Genomic DNA, 20,747 nt, shown 5'->3' on the forward strand with positions numbered 1-20,747 from the left:
CTACTGACTAGAGAAAGAGAAAAAAATGTGAGGTTTGGGGGTTTTTATATAATCTGACAAGAATTGAAAATTTTAAAACATACACATTTACTTTTTTGTTTTCTTGAAAGAAATCTTTTAAATAGCCCTTCATAAAACTTTTCTCATTCTCTAGATTTGTCTTGCCTGTCTCCTGACATTGTTCCCAAATTTGTTCTTTTTAAAAAAATCATCTTGTGAGGTATTTAGTCTGACTAGTTCTACTTTGCTTGTTAATATTTTTCTCCTTAAAAAAAATGGCATGACTTAGAGGTTTTCTCTTTTTTATGAACTCTTTGTGGAAACTATATAGGAACATGTCAGAAGACAAGAAAGAAGGCCAGAATGCGAGATAAAATTTATTTATGAGACAGCTACATTGTGTGTTTATTGCAAGGATATGTTAGTTTTATGCTAACATAATGATTAATCAATCTGACTTTAACAAATGGGTGTCGATGTTCATGAGGAGGACGACATAAATAAGTCATTTGAGCTTGTTCTTGCTTTTACCCAGAATTTAATATGTTACACGTGTGGTTACTGTACAGTGTCAGCCATCAGATGTCATCTTAATATTGACAACTGGTATGTTTGTAGTGCTGTCTATAGACATGGCTTTAATTGCTTTCAGCACCACACTATCTAAACAAAAAGAACTTGAACAGTGGGACCTGGCTGGGGCCTTATTTTCCTTTAAGAACAGAAATTCTTCTTTTTTTTTTTTTTTTTTGCATTTGTACGTATCTTGGTAAGGGTGCACTGCCACTGCAATGGGTGGCAAAAATTACACTTTAAGAACTGATTTCATCATTCTAGGGGAAAAAAAAAATCAAATTGTTATCAAGAAGGAGACCTAAGCAATTCCCTAGGATATCTGAAATGCTTCATTTCACTTGTGTTCTGATCGCTAACAAACCAAGATTGTTGGAGGAAACTACTTAAAAAGCCATCAGAGCCAGAAGGCATATCTCCATCAAACAGAACAGGCTTTGGATCAAGCATTAAACACTAGAAAAAGTCTCATCCTGTCATTAACTGTGTCCTTTCTCCTTGAGCCCTTTCATAGATTTAACTATTAGCTCTGTCTGGCTTCCAAAAAACATCAACCAATTGGGAAGATCAGTTTATAAATCCGGTGGTCTCTGGTTTTCTTTTTAAAGGCTCAGAAGTAATGTTCTCTCCACTGCTTGAAATTCTAGTAAGAAACCTGTGTTTTCTGTTAATCCTTGACTTAAATTCTGTCATGTTTTTTTGTGCCATGAAACACAGCATTGTCAGCCTTGGTATTCATATCCCAGCCTGTCCAAGGCCACACGTAATTCCTTCTCAAGCGCTCATCTGCTGAGTGCTCCTAAAAGAACAATGTTTATGTATCATGACTGCTGCTACATTGGTCTAAACAGTAGATACATGAGCTAAATACTTACTAAGACCAAACACTACTTTGCCCAAGTAGATTTCCCTTCGAAGCCAATGAGCTTTTGTGTGAGCAGGTTAAGACTGACCTTGCTCTTGAGTAGGTACCTTCAGACAACCTGGACTGCGAAAATGTGGACAGCATTCGTGGCTGTGCATTGAATCAAACCCTGTATGCACTTATACCCAGCTAACCTGATGTAAACCATCTGGGGCTTCTCTTTTTAGTTTATGTCCATCAAGTTTTAATAGCCTCCAGCAGCTCTCACTGGTATCAACAGGATTCATTATTCAACATCTGAAACAGCAGTTGTTTTGTCTTGTATCATTTATTTAATATTCTATGAACAGTCCAGTTTCTATTTCTCATGCTTACACAAGCACTGAAAACAAAGGCATGGCTTGTATTGTTAGGCAAGGAGAATTTGGCCCACAGTAAATATCAGGGTCTGATGTTAATCCCATCCTTGTTTTATACCAGAATAAGCCACTGTCTTCAAAGGAATTAGTCCTAGGTCACAACAGTGTCACTGCAGAATGAATCCTGCACTATGTCTTCTCTGCTAGCAAAGTGGCAGAAGAAACGTAATCCTTCATTATTTGTCTGTGGCGTATTCTGCCAGCCAAAGGATTGAATCAACTTTTTCCCACAGTACTCTCTGTACTTTTGATGTCAGTCTGACTTCTTCTAGCTCACCACACTGAAGCATTCACCATGACTAATAGCAAAACAACACCCACAGGTTTCACAAAGGAAAATGTTTGTCCTCGCCTAACTCTCTGAGATAAAGTTTTAATCCAGCTGGTCTGGAATGCTGTAACCTCTCATGGCTTTTGTCTGGTACATTTCCATTTGCTCCCATGTCCCTTATTTTCTCTCCAGGATAGTTTCTAACTGAGAGTTTAAAAATTTGAGATAAAGCAGACTTAAGTAGAATATTGAGTAACGTTAGATAGTTATCAATAAAATTCCCATTTATCATTGAGCAATTCATGTCTTCCTCTGTGCTTAAACTGTGTTCAGTTCAGCTCTGGAGGACAAAGGCTCCTGGGCCCTATCACCCCATCCCAACCATTATAAAGTTTTCCTTGCAGGTTCATCCATATCTTCACAAGGTCTCCATTTTCCATGGTCTCCCAAGGTTATATTGGCAGCGGTTCTCAGTGTGGTTAAGGATGCCTGATATTCTGCATACACTGAAGTCAGACTACAGTCCACTACCTTTATGCTACCCACGATTTCTCCAAAACAAAGGCAGGCTCACTTGCTGTGATCTGTGATGTTTACAGCCCAATGCTGTATCAGTGATAGCTGAGAAAGTAGGTGTTCTTGGGTTTTGTTGATTATTTTTTAATGTTTTGCTAGGAAAGTACTCTAAAAATGGCATTGCTGAGTTTTGTCTTTTCTTGGTTTTGTGGAGATCATCACAGTCAACAACAAAAGGAGATACCGCGGTAAAAAATAAACACAGGGAATATCAAATTGCTTTCATTGGGGTTTTCAGGTCACTTTTCCAAAAATAATTTAAAATGAAAGCAGAACAACCATAATGGGAAAATTGGAGAGGAGATATTGAACTTATTATTTCTGGGCTAGAAAACCTATAGTCTGATCTGGGAACTGTAAGTCTAATCCTGTCATCTCACACATCAATCAGTTGTAGATGCAGTGGGAAAACTCCATCTCTAATGACACTTGGGCAAAATGACAGTCACTTACAGGTACAACTGTAGGTCAAATTTAGCCTTGCTGTTGGCCTTTAGTTAAAAATGCTGATTATAAAATATAAAGACCCTTTGTTTTCAGCATGGTTTTGACATTTTTTGGGGTTAATAATTTAAAAAAAAAGAACAGCTGTGGGGGGCGGTTTGTTTGCCAGCAAGTGTAACTGATTATCGGAAACAGCTGATCAGTAGAGCTTCCCATCAGAGAAGCAGTCTTTGAAGGACAAGGTTTGTTTAGAAAAGGACACTCAACACTATGATATCCCTCATCTATTTTTCATTACTAGTATTTTCAGTACTGTTTCAGTTAAACAAATTTACTTTTTAATAGGTATTAGTCTCACTCTAACCCACACTGGATTGGCTTTCATAACACTGGTTTTATTTCTTGATAAAGGGTCCAAGTGTAATTTAAGATCATTAAATTTTGCTATTATTTTCTTTTTCCATTACAATACCAAAGGGGAGAAATTATTTGCCAAGTCTTGCTTCTTTCTTCCACCTATGGCCACAGTTTTGTAATTCATAGGAACACCCATGACTGGGCCTAACACAGCTACAAGGAAAAATGAAATCTTCTCTTGTGCACTCTGTTGTTATAACTCCACAGACTGCACCTAAGCAGGGTCACCTGCACACAAATCCTGACGACTGCCAGTTCCATTGGGAAGCAGCATGGAGTACATACTGCAGGTAATTGCTGGGACATGTATACATTTGATCAGATGAAAACAGCAGTGCAGTGTGTCAAAAAAGATGAATGGTTGTCAGCCTTACAAACATAATTATCGCTCACTCAGTTTTGACATCCTACTTCAGATAAGAGCCATTATCTAGAGCAATAAAACCAGCTGTGCAGAACACCACCCCAAACTCATTTAGCAGAAATGCAGACTACTTAATTCTGTTTTCTTTAAAATGTAGTTAAACTCTTTCCAATGCTGCAGTGCAGCTCTGATGAGTCTTTTTTTTTTTTTTTTTTACCATTACCTCTCATCAGTTGTATAATCTATTCAGGGAAGTACCAGGAGTTCTTTTACCTTGGCTATCTTGCATTGATTTACGCAGAACTACTGAGATAATTTAAGGAAAATTTCCAAAAGTTACTTTCACTTTAGAGGTTCTAGTTTTAGGGTGTCCAGCCTCACCTTAAAACTCAGAAATGCTCTCAGATATTTCCAGATGTTTCCAGACTGCATTTCAGATGGAATTTTTTGTCACTGAGAAGTTGTCTAATGCCTGGTCCACAAATACTGGTACATCTGTATTGGGAGACAGTTTTTGACATATCAGTTATGCATGTATGTAATGCAAGGGGAAAAATTAGAATTTGGTGAGGGTTGCTTAAAAAAAAAACCCAGGAATTATTTTTAAGTCTTAATATCTAGGATGCTGTGAGTGTGCTTCCCCATTTCAGATTAATTTCTTATAAATCTTTGTTTACTTTGATTAGTAGTAATTTATTTCTTTAGTGTCTTTAAATGGAATGTGGCTTCTACTGGATGTAATTACTTTGGTATCTGCTTTGAAGAGTAAATGTGCAGCTTGTAAGGGAGATCAACTTCCTCATAAAAAAACTGTAGGGAATATTTCAGTGTAAGACCAAGCTTCATGAATCAGAATTATGAAGTGCAGAAAGGGGAAACTCCACAGCTGCTTTACACTCCGTTCTGAGCAGTGAGCAGGGGAACACCATCACTTCAATGGTTTCCTCACCTACCCTGTCTGCCGTGGGCTGCTTCCAGTGTGTTGTCTGTTGCTCAGGCATTTGTGCTGTGCCTTGCTTTTAGCTGGTTTTTGGGGGTTGTTACAGATCTACTCCTGGTTAGACAGCATAGGTAATGTAAAGTAATTCTGTAGTATACGTATTATGGTTTTAAGGTTACATATATTTGGAGAAGAAAACAGATTCCTGTCTGAGCCTTTTATGTTTACTTAAACACACCAAATGAGGTGATGTTTTTGTACAATAAAATGATGACATCTGGAAGGTTTGGCTTTAGATTTCTCCTTGTAATTACCTGCAATGCAGCTGTCTTAGAGTAGAGGGAGACGGTACCTAACCAGCAGACAGAAAACACTGAGTAGAGAGGGTTATTCACATCAAAGGATAAGATTGTTCTTTCTAAATAGGAACATTTCAGGTATCTGTAATAGCATCCTGTGGGCAAAATTATGACAAAAGAGTGCTGTGCTTCTCAGTGCACAGGAGACATGATCACCAAGTATTTTTGTGTAGTTCAGGATCAGTTCCTACATGGGGGTCAGAGACTTCAGAAGAGTAACCTGTAGCTGTGGGAAACGGTTACTAAAAATTGCAGATCATTTACCCATCTCCATCCATTCGCCTATATGCACAGGCTATGACCCTCCTACTGACATTGTCTCAGACATATCTAGTCACTTTAACAGCTACAAAAACCACAAAAAAAAGTGTTATCCGAAGTCCCAGAATATATATATATATATATATATATATTTTTTTAGTTAAGATTATACTGAATTCCAAATTCTAGACAAACTCAAGGGGAGTTAGAGGATATGTGCTGAAAATTGTTTCCCATTTGGGGCTGCTCAATGGCACTAGCAGGGTCATGCATTTGCTTGACTGCCTATGTGTATCACTCAAGTTGTGTCAGCCATTGTGTGTCTGAAATGATATGATATGATATGATATGATATGATATGATATGATTTTCCTGAAAGATCTCTTGTACCACACCATGTTGCAAAAGTCTTGCCAAAGTTGATAGCTGACCTACCAGTCAGACATTCAATTTTCTACATTTCTAATGGATTCAATGAGAGGAAGAACAAGAATGAAAAAGCTATTTTTCTAAGAGAAAATTAAACTCTTGTTCTGAATATTAAAGATACATATTTCTGAATTCTGTCTTGAACTAGAACAATTGATTTTATGCAAATGTGTCATCGTTCAGATGGAAAATGGTCTTTGTTTTCTAAATCACCAGCAGGGCAGGAGCAATAGGCTTGTTAGGATATTCTGCAACAGGATGGAGAAAACCATGTCTGAGACCGGTTACTCTCATTAAGGTTGATCTAATAATTCCTTGGGGTACAATATGTGTTTTGATAGAGCCAACCTGCCTTGCAGACTACAGACTTCATGCATATTAAAGGCCAGACTGTGTCCCTAAATCCATAGAGAAGTCCTCTAATGCCTTATCTGGGAGCAACAAGACCAAGCTTCTTAAAAGATCTCAGCTTTCCTAGAGGCATAAATAAGATCTGAGTTTTTGAAGAATCGGCCAACGTTCACATGGGAGATTGCACAGCTGAACCACAAAACTCGGTTCTAAACACAAAATCAGGAGGTGACACTGATACAAATGGCTCATTTCACATTTAGCAAATCAGGGGTGCCTGCGGCAAAGCACTGCTCTTAATCATAGTAGTCTGTGCTTGACTAAATTTACCATGAATAAACCATATACCTTATATACCTTTCTACATCCCTGTCTTCTCAACTGTATGGTATGTTCCTGTCTTTCAGTATACTATGCATGTGTAGATCGGATAAAAGATTTAGCACTGACTCCAGCTGTGAGTAGGAGATAAACAGCTGTTGTATTTATACACTGAACAATATAGAGGATCAGGGACAGATGAGCTTTCTGGAAAGTCTTGGCAACATTTTGGGCACCTTTGTGGGACAGGTTGGGTTCCAATAAATTTTGGTGAAGAAGCACCCACAAACAAAAAAAACCTCATCATGGCCATTGGCATTTAGCAGTTAGGCCCAGGAGAAGTGAGGAGGAGTGAACCTGGGGAACAAAAAAGCTCTGTACAAGGTGATTTAACAATAAGGCAGTAATGATTTCAGTTTAATGAGTTGGCAGCATTGCCAGCTATGAATGGTCACGTGCTTCCTCTCCCTGTGGAGGCTGTGCTGTGAACTCAATCAGACGACTGCTCTAGATTGGAAAATCACTGCCAACGCCAAATGTTTGTTTTTTTAAGTTGGCCAAGTTCCCTGATATAGTGCACAGTATGGTCCCACAAACAATTGATCTGGCACGACAAAGGGGAAGCTGTGCTGAGGGATCAAGGTGGGCAAGAGGCAGTACACACATAGAGGTACTTACTCGTTTTGCTGCCAGTAGCTTTGATTCATAAAATCATGGTGTCAGCTGGAGACAGAGGCTTGCTGCAGCCCAGCAGGGAGAGTGGCAGAGTCTGTGCTGCCAGATGTTCCTGCTCTATACAAAGTAGAACATTTTCATCTCAAATCCCACAATCATCATGCAACCCTCAGTTCATTCCTGGTGACCAGTTTTTATAAGAGTGTAAGTTATTTTCCCTTGAAGTAACCTAAACAAGAGGGTGATGGAGAAGAGAGAGAGGGTAATGGGGTTTCTGTGACATTTTAGTTACAAAAAACAACCTTGTGGCGAGCTGCTATTTTTAGTTAAACAACTAATGATGAATCAAAATGCTTCTCCAAATCTAATTAACCAATAATAATTACCATAGCAACCAGTTCTTTATGTGGCACATGCTGAAAACACCCTTAAAGAAGCACAACAGCTTTACTTTCCTAGTTTTCCCAAAACAGACAAAAAACTACTCTAATCCATTGTTGAAGCCAATCCAAAAATTAGAAAACAAAAATAGGAAAATAATTAAATAATTTCCCATAGGAAATTAATGACTTTTCTTCTCTTAAGGACTGATCTGCCTTGAGAATATCCAACTGGAGATTACAATGAAAACATTTCTTTACTTTTCAGATGTGTTTTAGTGAGATCAGCCCCAGGACTGCTTCGTTTCTATGCAGCAGAACAAAATTACCTGCTGAAGGAAGATGTTAATAATAAGTTTATTTCTGCAGAGCACACTAGGATTTCTTTCTGCACTTGAGGTAGTAACACACAAGTTCAATGTCCTCCTGGATTTCAGAATTGTTTCTAAACTTTTTCAGCTTTGTCTCCCTCACTTCCACTGTGTTTTCCATGTAAATGTATGCTACCATTGGTTCAACTATTCATGATGAAGACTGTTTGTGGCAATTATCATCTTTTAGAGCTAGCTATCAATCAACATTTTTCCAATCTCTTGGGTTGTTGAATGCTTCTAAGTTTCCCTCAGGTTATGGGCTCTTTGGAAGTGCTGAACTCAGTCAATCACTATACACTCACTAAATATCTCTCAATGGCAAGTCTTAGAAAGCACTGATTTTATAGCTTTATATTCCCTCATGGACAACTGCATCTTTTTAGAGAGGAAATTCATGGCAAAATTAAGACATACTTCAGTTACGATTTTAGAAGTTTTGAAACTCTGTCACATAAAACCCCTTTTTTTAACTCACTCCCAGCTGCTCATAAAATCACAGGATTCTGTGGAAACGCCAAATCAAGGCAAACTCAATTAGGTGCTCTTAACAGCAGAAATGTCTACAAATTGTTGTTATGCTTAGCCCAGCTCTCCACTCACCTGTACCCTTCTGACTTCCTGAACTACATTCAATTCAATAGTGACTGATTCACCTACTACTTCAAAACAGACTTATGAGCTACTTTACCATCTTTTCAACCATTTTTCCTTTTCCTGTTCTCTTACATTACTATACTATACCTACTTTAATTGATACCTCTTCCTGACCAGCTGTGTCCAGTGCCTTTTAATTGTTTCTTTGTCTGAGATCTGGTGGTTCAAAAATCCACTGAGAATATTATCTTGGTTTCAGCTGTCTTGGCAATGCTCTTTTTATATAATGAACTTGGCAATGCCCTTTTTATATAATGAGTGACAGATAAAAATGCAATTATTTGAATCAATGTGTACTGTCAAATTTAAACTTAGCTTTCTTGTCTGACCTGCATCCTCTCTTTTCATTGCCTTTGTTTTTGGCTAGTTTTTGTATTAATTTTGCAAAGGGCTCTGAGATGCCTGTATGAAGGACACTTTATAATTGTAAATTTATTTAACAAGTGATTTCTCTGTGAACTAAACTCTTAATCACCTCCCATGAGAAATATGGGAAGCAGAGTTTTGGAGTAAAACTTTTAACCTCTGCTTCCAACTACCTGCATGATCTTGTTAAGTATCTTTCTTCAGCTCTGTTCATCCTATCATGTGATTATGTGCAACTTCAATTTGAGCAGGGACAGTGCTGATCTTGTTACACAGATATTCTCAAGCAACATGGTGATGGGTACCTTCTTGTTTATATTTTTTAAATATTCAAGAAGCAGACCTCCCCAGAGTTCTATTTAACATCAAAAAGTATCACTAACAGCTCTTTAAGATCACTTGCTGTCTCTGCTACAGTTAGTTATTTGAGTGCTGTGCAAGGTACAAATAGACTAAAGAGCTTATAAATGTTGTGAAAAGATTTTCTTTTTTTCACACTATACCTCATCTTTCCTACTGTGTGAGCATTGATTATCTTCAGGTCATTCAAAAAGATATGAAATTGTGTATGTCTTATGAAGTCAGACTCTACCCTGGCTTGTAACCCTGATAGGCAGTAGAAAATCCTTCAAGATTTCTGGAATTGGCCACAGTAAGCTGTAGGAAAAAGGGTGGGAATGAGAGACTCGAGACTTATATATATTTTTTATTCTTTTCTTAACAAGAGCAAAAGATTAGTATCCTTGCAAGGCATAGTGCTTTACTCCTTAGGTTGGTTTCAGTCAGACTATTATGTGTAAGAAAAGTAGCTTTTCCCTCTGAGTAAGCTGTTGTTTTACCTGTAACATATTTTCCATAATTCCCTTTGTCCAAATCAAATTATGTGCTCATGAAATCTAATTGAAGGCCAAATTCTACTGCATTTGCTCTAAGGAGATCTGCTGAAGTGAGTGGCACTAGTTCTGAGAATTAGCAGAGATGGGTGACTGAACCGGGCTCATGAGGAACTTGCAATTGAATTTGCAAGGAAATGAGAGCACCCTGCCAGTGCTTTCAGTTTTGAAATGCACATTGTAAATGTTGTGAAAGGCTTTTCTTTTTTTCACAGATAGTCTAGCTGTCCTAGTGTGTGAGCACTGATTATCTTCAAGTCAGTCAAAAAGGTATGAAACATTGACTCCTCCAGCCACCCACAGCTGATTTCAGTTGTCCTCCTGAACAATGTAATTTTGAACTGGTCTTATCTCATGTCAGCTCATCATACGCCTTTTAGTAGCCTGCACCACAAAGGACTTATCTCATGGGCTGAATTACTACATTCTGTTTTATCTTGGAGCAAAGGCAGAAGGTGTCTGGAGGAAGATGGCTGGTCCAAGGCAACCTGTCTCCAGTAAAACAGGGTAAGGTAAATAACAGGGAACAAGCAGTAAGTACAGAGGTGGAATAGTGACAAATGCAGTGAGACTAAATAGTGTCAGATTCCTCCCTTTAAAAAAATAAAAGTCAGGGGTAATTCTGTAAGGCAGTAAAATCAGGAATGGTGAGAGGAAGATGAATTGAGAATTATTAGTCCCTGTTTCTCATATTATAACCACCATACAGCACTCAAAGAAGTGATAAGGCTGTGAATTAAAGCAAACAAAAGGAAGCATTTTTATCACAAAGGGTCTAATTAAATTGTAGAAATCTTTGACATTGAAAGACATAGGGGACAAAGGTACAATTAACTTCAGAAAGGTATCAGAAACAGTTAAGCAGACAGAGAATGCCATCTCCAGATCAGAGGTGCTGTAAACCACAGGATCCTGGAAGTCAGGAAGATGCAAGGATCATGCTAATCATGCCCTATTTCTCACAAGCTTTGCCTCGATATCTATTACTGGCAAAGGTTAAACAAAACTTCATCTGGAGCCAGGATATGCATCCTTTGTTAATCATGGCATATAAATTGTAAACGAATTCCCTGTACTATTATAGAACAATACTCCAGATTCAGAAATACAGGAATATATAAAGCTGAAATTTCTGCCAGATGCATCTGATTTGATATCAGATCTCGCTTTCATGAGGCACAGCGTTACAATGAGATTAGGGAGTTTTGCTAAATGTTTTCTCTCTTTTATAAGGATTTTAGGGAGACTGATTATCAGATAATACTACAAAAATGCAACCCCTAACCCACAATGCTCTGTAACAACATATTGGTGGAGTGTTCAAGACTGTTTTGAAAAAACATCACTGAATGTTTGTTTTATTCATGTACTCGTATCTACTCTTTTATCCTTGTCCTCCTACCTGGGCACTCTCTGCTGTCTGCTATTAGAGACAGGATCCTGAATGATGAGCACTTGATCTGTCCTGGCATGACTATTCTGATGTTATGATCCTGTAGGTATCACCCATAGCATTACAGTCCATAGCCGTCAGAGTCTGGGTGGCTTTGCCAGGTGGGTGATGTGGCCGCAGGGTAACGCAGACCCTCCTGCTTCATGGCTGGTCTGCCACTGGGAAACAGAGGTGACCCCACAAGTCAGGGTGCACTCAGAGGGACCTCATCAGCACAGCGGCTGTGACTGGACCTTGGCAGGAAGATGGGGACCTGGAAGTCTGCAGACTTTCAGCTGTGCCCCAATGACTTCTTTAGCTAAGGTAGCAGACAGAGCGGTTTGGCTCTACATGCTTCATTTGAGGAATATTAATGACTTCCGGACATATTTTTCAATCTTGACCCTCTCACAAGTTAAAAAAAGGCAGGAGAAAGTGGAAACTGAGGAGTTCACATAAATCTGCAACCTGTAACAGAGTTGAGGTAGTGGATAAAGCTGCTGAAACTGCAGGTCTGTGTTCTGTCTCTAGTGTATGCAATATCGCAAGTTTCTTACCAGTTTCCCAAACAATCCTCAGTTCAATGGTGTTGATGTGTCCTGTCTTTCAAATATACAGAGCGCAAAGAAGTATCAATGAAAGACAAATACGCCACTGAAATATACACTGTCCAAGGATCCACTCCCATTTGGCACTGTGACGCACCTTCTACAAGGAGAAAGAGGGCAGCTCTTACGTAGGGCTCAGTGAAGAAAAGGTCTGTGTACATAGGCACAGGCTATGCAAAGATTTGGTTATCCTTTCAGCTTCCCCTGTTGAATGGTTCAGGATTCAGATTGTGCAAGCTTGTGCTTTGGCAGCAGCTGAAAATGAATTTATTTAATTTGTTCAATAATAACAGAATAACTGTTATCGCTGGTATTAATTCTTAAATAACTGACACTCGTTGTTTTCCTTAATATGGCTTTCTTCTCAAACTAAGCCATGGAACAAATCACAAAGTTGTTTTACAGAAGAGGCAGTGCAAAAACAAATTGTTAATTATGTTTGTAATCATTCCTGACTAAAGCCCTGTGAGTCAGTTCTTGGAAACATCATTTGTGGTTCAACTAGAGTTTAATGCCCCCAAATACTGCATATTTCTTCCTCAAGTCAGGGAGAGTTTTACACATTTGATGCCTCTAATTAAGATCCAAGAGATTCTTTTATGCAAACTTTCCAAACCTTTATTTTTACAGCCTACATGACTACAGAGCACTATTTATCTCTCTTTCTCTTTTTGAACAGATATTTTTGCTTCTCCTGTTTGATCAAATCCTATTTGTTGTTTGTTGCAGATAGCGGCTCAGGCAGTGTTATTTATGTGTATGAACACTGCAGGAATCTTCATTAGCTACCTATCAGACAGAGCACAACGTCAAGCCTTCCTGGAGACCAGAAGATGTGTAGAAGCCAGACTGAGACTAGAGACAGAAAATCAGCGACAGGTATTGGAGAAACAATCCTATTTTTGTATTAACTGGAATTGATAATTGGACAGGAACAAGCTTTTGTAGCCTTGCTGACTCCAATGTGATATCACCTGATTTGTTCAGCTTAAGGGAGTTTCATGCTGTTATTTTGTTGGTGTGTAACGATCTGATATGATATCTTCAAGATTTTCCCTGGGAAAGAGGATGAATAGACAATGGCTGTTCATTGTCCTTTCCCATACAAGAAGAAGAGGTCACCAAATGAAACAGCAACTGGCAGGTGTTTAAAAATGGTTCTTTACACAAAAGGGGTTAAACTGGGAAGCTTCATGTTTCAGAGTGTTTTGGATTCTAAAACTTGTATCACTCTAGTGAAAACTAAGCAAGTTCATGGAAGTGAACTCTATCTAGGCAGAGAAAATACTAAATCATCTCTGGTTCACAGATGAATTTTTGGAGCTGGGAGACCACTGCAGGGAAATATCACTATATGCTTTCTCTGTCCTTAAACTCTTCTCTAAAAATCTCCTTTTGGCCGCTGTGAGCAATACATACTGGGTTAGGTGAACTTTTGATCTGAGAAGGTATGGTTGCTCTTAGATACATCATCTTTTCCAATCCAGAATAAGAGGCATTGAATAAAAAAAAAATAAAAAAGAAATAAATTGCTGCTTATTACTTTGTACCAAGGGAACAGAAATGAGATGTAGCATGATATACATATTTTGCATTCCCACTGAAATATCAAAAGGTTCACCTGCTGTTTAAGAACTTACATTAAGATCAAAATACAACCAGTACATATATATATATGTGTGTTACACTGTTATTTCATTCTCAAATGAACTTAGCCATTCATTTTGTCCTGTTTTGTAGATACACATATTCCTTCTCAATCTTATTTAATTTACTTCTTAAAGCCATGCTTTTATACAGAGATCTATGAAGATGTCATATTCTAGACTTTACTGACTAATGACTCAGTATGAATGCATGACTGTGCTGAGTAATACAAGTTACCTATGCCAGAACATCTCTCCAGCCATTGCTGACTGAAAAGGTTCTGAGGGATGCTATCTAGGATGCTCTGTTCTCATTTTAAATGTAGGATCACATTTTTATGGCTTTTGGGGTTTTGCGAGTTTGTTGTGGGTTTTTTTTTTTTTCATTTTCATTCTTGTCTAATCTTTTATAAACTAATATTTTGTAAGCTTTACTTTGATCATTGTTTTGTAGAGTTCATTGTAAAAATCTTTATAAAACATGAAAAAAGATTTCCTTGTTCCAGATGATTCTGAGGATTTTAAATTAGAATGACTTCATTCTCTCATGGAAAATGGAATTCTACTGAGACAACTTTTTTTTTTTTTTTTTTTGAGACATTCAATCTTTATTTCTTATTAGGAGAATGAAGATAGAATTTTTCCATTTAGGTGGGCTGAAAAAAATCCTTTTTCTTTTTTTTTTTTCTTTTTTTTTTTTTTTTGTGGGAGGGGAAGTAGGGATTGTTTCTGAAATATTTGGTTTTAATCAGTCAGTGTTGAACTGTACATTTTGTCTTGGCCCTGTGTCTTGCAAGGTTTCAGGGCTGCGCTGTCACCTAAAGGCAGAACTTCCTGCAGAGTTACCTCATTGCAGCTGAGACTCATCTATGAGCAAAGTAGTCTGTCATAGGCATCATATGACTAGAACTGCATAAGGAAGATTATATTCAGGCCAAGGAAAATGCCCACAAGAGAAAAATACAAACATCAGGACATCAACCGAAAGATCTCTTCTAAAACTCAATTTAATGATAAACTACCCTAAAATTTAGGAACAAAGCATTTTGAAATATTTCTGATTAATGTTGTTAGAACTTTGAAACTGTGTTATTATGCACACCTATAAATATGTATATAAAATATATGTAACATACTTTTCAGCTTTTCATTTGTATTTGGGACAACAACAATGACAAAATATTCCAATACTGGAATTTCTTGAGGAATGGAGAGCCCGTTTCCCTCTTCTATACTTTCCTTTTGCTTCTGAAGCAGTGGCTCATTTAAGCAATTTCTAAAGATATCTTCTTTAAGAAGACTGGCAATGTCACATTTTAGGTGACTGCTTTTCTTGATCATCTTGTTCTTGTTCACTTGATCAGTATCCACAGGCAGTAACGTAGTGACTGTTAACATTTTTTCTACCTTGAAGACATATATTTCATAATGCAGGGAATATGTAGTTCACATTAATGCAAAAATCATGTTATCTGTTAATGCATATCACATTTTAAAAAGTAAGATTAGATCCATCTGAGGGTTAATAGATTCTTTCTATGACTCTCTAGAAGATAGTTCTGATAAATGAAGGGAGGGGAAAGGAGAAAAAAGTAGGTATAGGCCAATAGTTGTGATGTGGCTTCTGAAAATTTCTAGCAATATGGATGAGGCACTAAAAATGTGCAGAAAAAGTAGAAGAGCAGTTATTAGTGTAATTCTCCCAGATACTAATTCCAGGAATTCCAAATTCTATTCCACTTTGATTTGTTTCACTTCTCATAAACTGACTAAACTTAAGGTTTCTTACAGCAGGGTCAAACTTTTTGTGGCTTTCAGTGGTGGTACTGCTACTTTTTATAGTAATGGGTGACGTAATAGAAATCTCTCAAGGTTTGTTTCCGCTCCACAGTGCTTCCACTTCTTGAACTAAAAATAATAAATAATTAAAATAGATAATTATATTGATATGTCATAGATATGACGTGTCATATGAAGTATGACAGCTTGCCAGATAGGTCCTGTAGGGTCTGGTTTTGTCCTTACTTTGTTTACATCTGAAGACCAGTAAAATTAAAGTAAGAAAAACCAACATGCATTAAAAAATGAAACAAGGAATGGCATGTTCTTCCGTAAGTAATTGCAGAATAAGATTTCAATTTTTTATAAAGGTTATATAAATGCTTTGGATACACTTCTATTCATTACTGTGCACTGTTAAAACTAAAAAATCAAGTTTCTGCACTCTCAAAATGACCTTTCCAATTTCTCAATATCCCTTAGATTTGTCATCTCTAATCATCCATCATTCTAACAACTACAAATGCTCTTGCTATCATTATTGTGTATTGTGTTATTGCCTAAAAGAGCCAGCCATGGAAAGCTGTCCAGTTGTGAGACAAATATTTCATAATGTACATTTTGGAGACAAGTAAGAGGTACCATCAGACATGTGGAGTTGCACAAAAAAACAATAATACTTATCAGTAAGGATCTGATTGCGTTTCAAAGATTTTCAAAACTCCCCTAATGAGTATTTGCAGATTTTCTGAATTATGACTATAAAGTTTCTACCGTATCAGCTTCTCTCTTGTGACGAAAAGCAAGATATGGTTATGTACTTCCTGATAAATTTCATATAGATGAGCTGAAATTTCTTCAGTGAAAGCAGTTTCATTCATTCATTTACCATCATACTTTTTTGTAGAGTGTGATGGAAGTAGAAGGTGAAACAACCAAAATCCTACTAGGGGAGAAAAACTCTTTTTTGTTGTTTGTGCCACTGTGAGCTGAAATTTGGACAGTTAGATGTGATAGTTTGTTTCCAGTTGTTATTTTCCAGCAGACTCTTCTTGTTGTGTGGTTTTCAGGGTTTAAGGACTGCTATTTCAGTATGGCTGTGAGGTTTCCAGTTTGACAGTGAAAGCCATTTTGCTCTGTAGAAATGTCTCTGTGCCATGTATGATCTCTGTAAATCTGAATTAGCACCATTGTTTCATTGTCCACAAAGAATACTCTCAGGTGCAAGTTCAGCTTTTACAGTAATTGCAATTCATTCACTTACTGCACAGGAAGGAAGAGGGCAAACTGCACTTGTATGATGGAAAAGACTTTAAGAGCCTAGCCAAAGTTTTTAAAGCTTTTAAGTGACTTAATTTCCAGTTTCCGTGTTTCACAGACTCTATACAATTAAGCTTCTACATCTTTTTTCATTCTTCCTCCCCCATCAGCATGTACTCTCAACAAAGCTTTTGAGTAAAATTTTCAGAATTATTTCAGAAAGTTAAGAGTTTTAGTCATATCTTCAAAACTGACTAATTCATCGAGGATCTGATATTTTTTTTTTTTTTTTTTAATCTTTAAACACCTGGGGTTGTTAACAAGTACATATTAACATTTTCAATTACCATGTATTTTCTAACTCTAATTACTCTATTAATAAAGTGAACAGTATTGCAGATACAAAGGAGAATTACTCCAGCAGTCATTGCTAATGATGTTTATGCACTTAACTGTACGGTATTGTCTGTGTGACACCATTTGGAAATCCCAGCACTCTGTGAAACTGAGGGAACATCTGTGTTTCTCAATTTTCATTACAAAATTAGAATTTTGGTGAAGATCTAAAACATTTCAGAGCTTGGCTTAGCTAAACAAGACTCCACTGTTGATGAGTACCAGAAAAACTGTATCACAGAAAGACAAATATCAGAGAAGCAAGCTAGAGAAGGTAGCACAAACAAAATAATGTGCTGTGAAAACAGTCTTAGTTTGCCAGTTAATGATCAAATAATTAATTTAACTATTTTTTAATGAAATGTAGTAGCTGTTTGTGCTTAAAATATGCAGTTTTATCAATCAAAGAAAAATGACAGCCATAAAATGTCCTCCACTTTTCTTTACAACACACTGTAATTATGAATAAACATGAGGTTCTCAGTTTGGGTTGGTTGTTTTTTTTTTTTAAGTCCATTTCCTTCCAACAATATCATCACTTTCCACTACCTGTTTGAAATTTTGGGTCAATATTTTGATTTGATATATATATATGTTTCAAAAAAAGTTGACACCCAATGCTGTACTTTGATAATAACCACTTCAAAAACACTTTCCTTTTGCCTTGATTTTATTGTAAGGACACAGCAGGTAATTCTGCTTTCATCATATCTGCTCAATGAAAATAGAAAGTATAACTTACTTTCTTAATTAGCTACTGCAAATCTTTCAAAAACAATGAGTATGTAATGTCCCTCGTTGTGAATGCTCTGATTTTGCCTTAATGAAGAACAGGACGCTGCATTAAATTTTATTTTAGTTTCTATTTCTTATCATACAAAATCCCTACATTTTAAATAACTGTCATATTAAATGCAGACACATATTAAAATGATGACTTAATGAAGAACTGAATTTGTAATATATCTCTGGCCTCCTTACCTGCTCTTTCTCCAGAAATTCATCTTTACTTTAAATTTATCTAGCATTTTAAACTCTCAAATATTACTATTTAATTATAGTGTATCTCACATAACTTTGTCACTCTGCCTCTTCCTCCACCATGCATACTTATGCCAAGTTATACATATCTGAAAGATGCAAGGTGGTTAATATTTGACTTACATAATTTCTTATGACTGAAGCTGGAAATGGAGGCTTAAAATGACTAGGAAGGGAACATCAAGAAGTCAAGTAACTTGAATAGCTTTAAAAATCAGTCAAGCACCTATTATCTTGTAATGAGATCACAACATTACGGGACTGCTATTCATAGCAAAGGCATTTTACTCATAATTAAGAGACTTCTATGTCATGGCCACACTTCTACTCTCCACCCAAGACCTCTCTAGACCAATGAAACTAATGAAGCCCAGATAAAGCAATAGGGAAATACAGGTGGGAGGCTGCTTTCAAGCTAAGCAAAGCTGTTAGGCTGTATCCTGTTAACATGAATAACCTGTGTATTGGACTAGTGTTCAAAAATAAGAATATAAAACCCCTCTGAAATATTTTAAGTATTTCTGGTAGATTTAGAGCACCTCATGGTATCTTATGAAAGAAGGATCTTCTCTGCAGTTGTTTGAGATGACATCAGTGAAATCAGTCCAGAGCAGTGTGATGCTTATAGCCGTCCTCTGGTGAGAGAAAGCTGCCTACTTTTGAAGAACTCACCAGCAAAGCTGCACTGCCACTGCTGTGCTAAACTATTGGGACTAACTAAACTCAAATCAGGAAAAAATTCTCCAGTTTTTAAGCCCTGAGAAGCCAAATAGAGAAAATTATTCTACTTCAGCATTACATTTGTGCAGTTTCAATGGAGTTACCCAGTGCTACAAGGTACTAAAGCCACAATGCACTAATCTCTTTAGCTGTGTTGTTTACATCTCCCTCCAGTATGGCTTTTAGCAAGCAGACCCCTTTCTCTGCAGGCATCATCTCAAATTTCAGCTCTAGTCTTGCCAGGAGTACTCAGGCAAGAAGGTCCAGGCTGGCATCATATCTGATCCACCAGATTTCTGGGGATGCTTCCCATCAAGATGGGGTGAAGACAGACATCTGCAGGCATAATTATGGGTTTGGTCAGATTAGTGGACAACAACAAGAAAAATCTTTTCTTCTTTACATGGTCTAGTGAGAAGAGTCCTCTATGAGAACACCCTAGGAGAAGATATTTCATCCCTGCAAGTCCTGCCACGGTCTTACTGGACACCTACTTTCCAGCTAATCTCTTTCTCATAGGGGATTCCACATATTCAGTTAAAGCTCATTTTGAAAGATAAAGCAATTTGGATATTTTTTCATTCTATTTCCACAAAGGATTTGAGCTCAACCACCCTAATGAACTATTTGTCCAGGTGAGAAGAGGATTGTTTTGTTTCATATTTTTCCAGTGTGGGTATGAGGGCTGTAGAAGGAGAAATCACCCCTGAGTCTTCAGAGCAGTTTGTTGTGGCATATTTAGTCTCTCCTGCCTCTTATCTGTGCAAAAACAGTAATCTCGTCTTCATCTCTTTTTCCATTAGAAAACTGTTCTGTTCGACCATTTGTTTCCCTTGTACCTCTACTTCCAGATAAATTTTTCACACTTTCCTCTGCAACAATCTGTATTTCCCACAGCTTTATGCAGCTCTCTGCAGAATGATGAACTCTTTTTTTCTTTTTTTTTTTTAAAAAAAAAAAAAAAAAGAAGCTTACATGCTGTGTAGGTTTTATCAAGCTCTTACAGATCTAGATTTTAATCAACCATCAGTACTTTGCAACCTCTAAAGTAAGAGCAGATTGGATTGGGATTGGAACAGACACTTTAAGAGGGTTAACACTATAAAATCTTTATATGTGTGTATATATATATATATATATTGGTGCTAAGAATATGAAAATCCCTCTAAAGTGGTATGAGGATAAAGTTCAGACGGTTTAAAAAAAAGTAATCTGAATTTTAGAGATCACATGACCTTCCTTTTTTGTTGTAAACATAGTTTAAAGAGACTTTATTTTTAAAGGACAAACAGTAACCTCACAATTAAAAATTCTGTGTAAACCTCTGTTTAGATACTGCATGTTAGTCAGATTTTTTTCTTTATAGGAAACAATCTGTTGAATGTGAAATTTTTAGAAAGGTTTCACAGTTATCCAGACTTTCTTTCATTTTGGTACCTTTCTCTGAAGAACCATGATCCCCATAGAAATTTGTTCTCAGCGTTGCTCCTTTGATACTAAGAGGATGAAACTCAAAGTATAACATGCTGGTTAATCCAACAAGCAAAGGAATATGCAAACTTTATATTCTTCACAATCCATATCCATATTGTGATTCAGTAGGTGATCTGTTTCCTAAGTTCAGTGACAGACTTTTCCTCCTTATTGGGGTGGGGTGAAGCAATATTTATATGGTCTTACGCTTTTCTAGGTACCAGGGAACACATCACAGGACCAGCATGTACATTTTCTACATCTTCTTGTCTCAAAACACCCCATCTGCTCAGCCCACTTGCAGTAGAAAACATGACATTTTACATGTCAGATGTTGGGTGTTGTTCCTTCATATATGCTGCTGTTTGTTTCTTATCATCAGAGCATAACCTCCACATTTGGCTTTCAAGTAGAAATCTAAGGTAAAATCGAGATAAATATAATCCTTTGCCTTCTCTCC

The 20,747-nt window shown here is 37.1% G+C and overlaps 1 protein-coding gene across 2 annotated transcripts in view; it reads left to right on the plus strand.

Annotated features, from left to right (window-relative positions):
- The window catches only part of ADCY8 (adenylate cyclase 8), a 134,292-nt gene that overhangs the window by 17,278 nt on the left and 96,267 nt on the right, over window positions 1-20,747 (plus strand). For both annotated transcript variants that reach the window (XM_074898423.1, XM_074898425.1), the window contains exon 2: window positions 12,702-12,851. In XM_074898423.1, coding sequence (XP_074754524.1) covers window positions 12,702-12,851 — 150 coding nt within the window. The remainder of the gene's footprint in view (window positions 1-12,701; window positions 12,852-20,747) is intronic.

The sequence above is a fragment of the Athene noctua genome, chromosome 2 (assembly GCF_965140245.1).
Source record: "Athene noctua chromosome 2, bAthNoc1.hap1.1, whole genome shotgun sequence".
Lineage (NCBI taxonomy): Eukaryota > Metazoa > Chordata > Aves > Strigiformes > Strigidae > Athene > Athene noctua.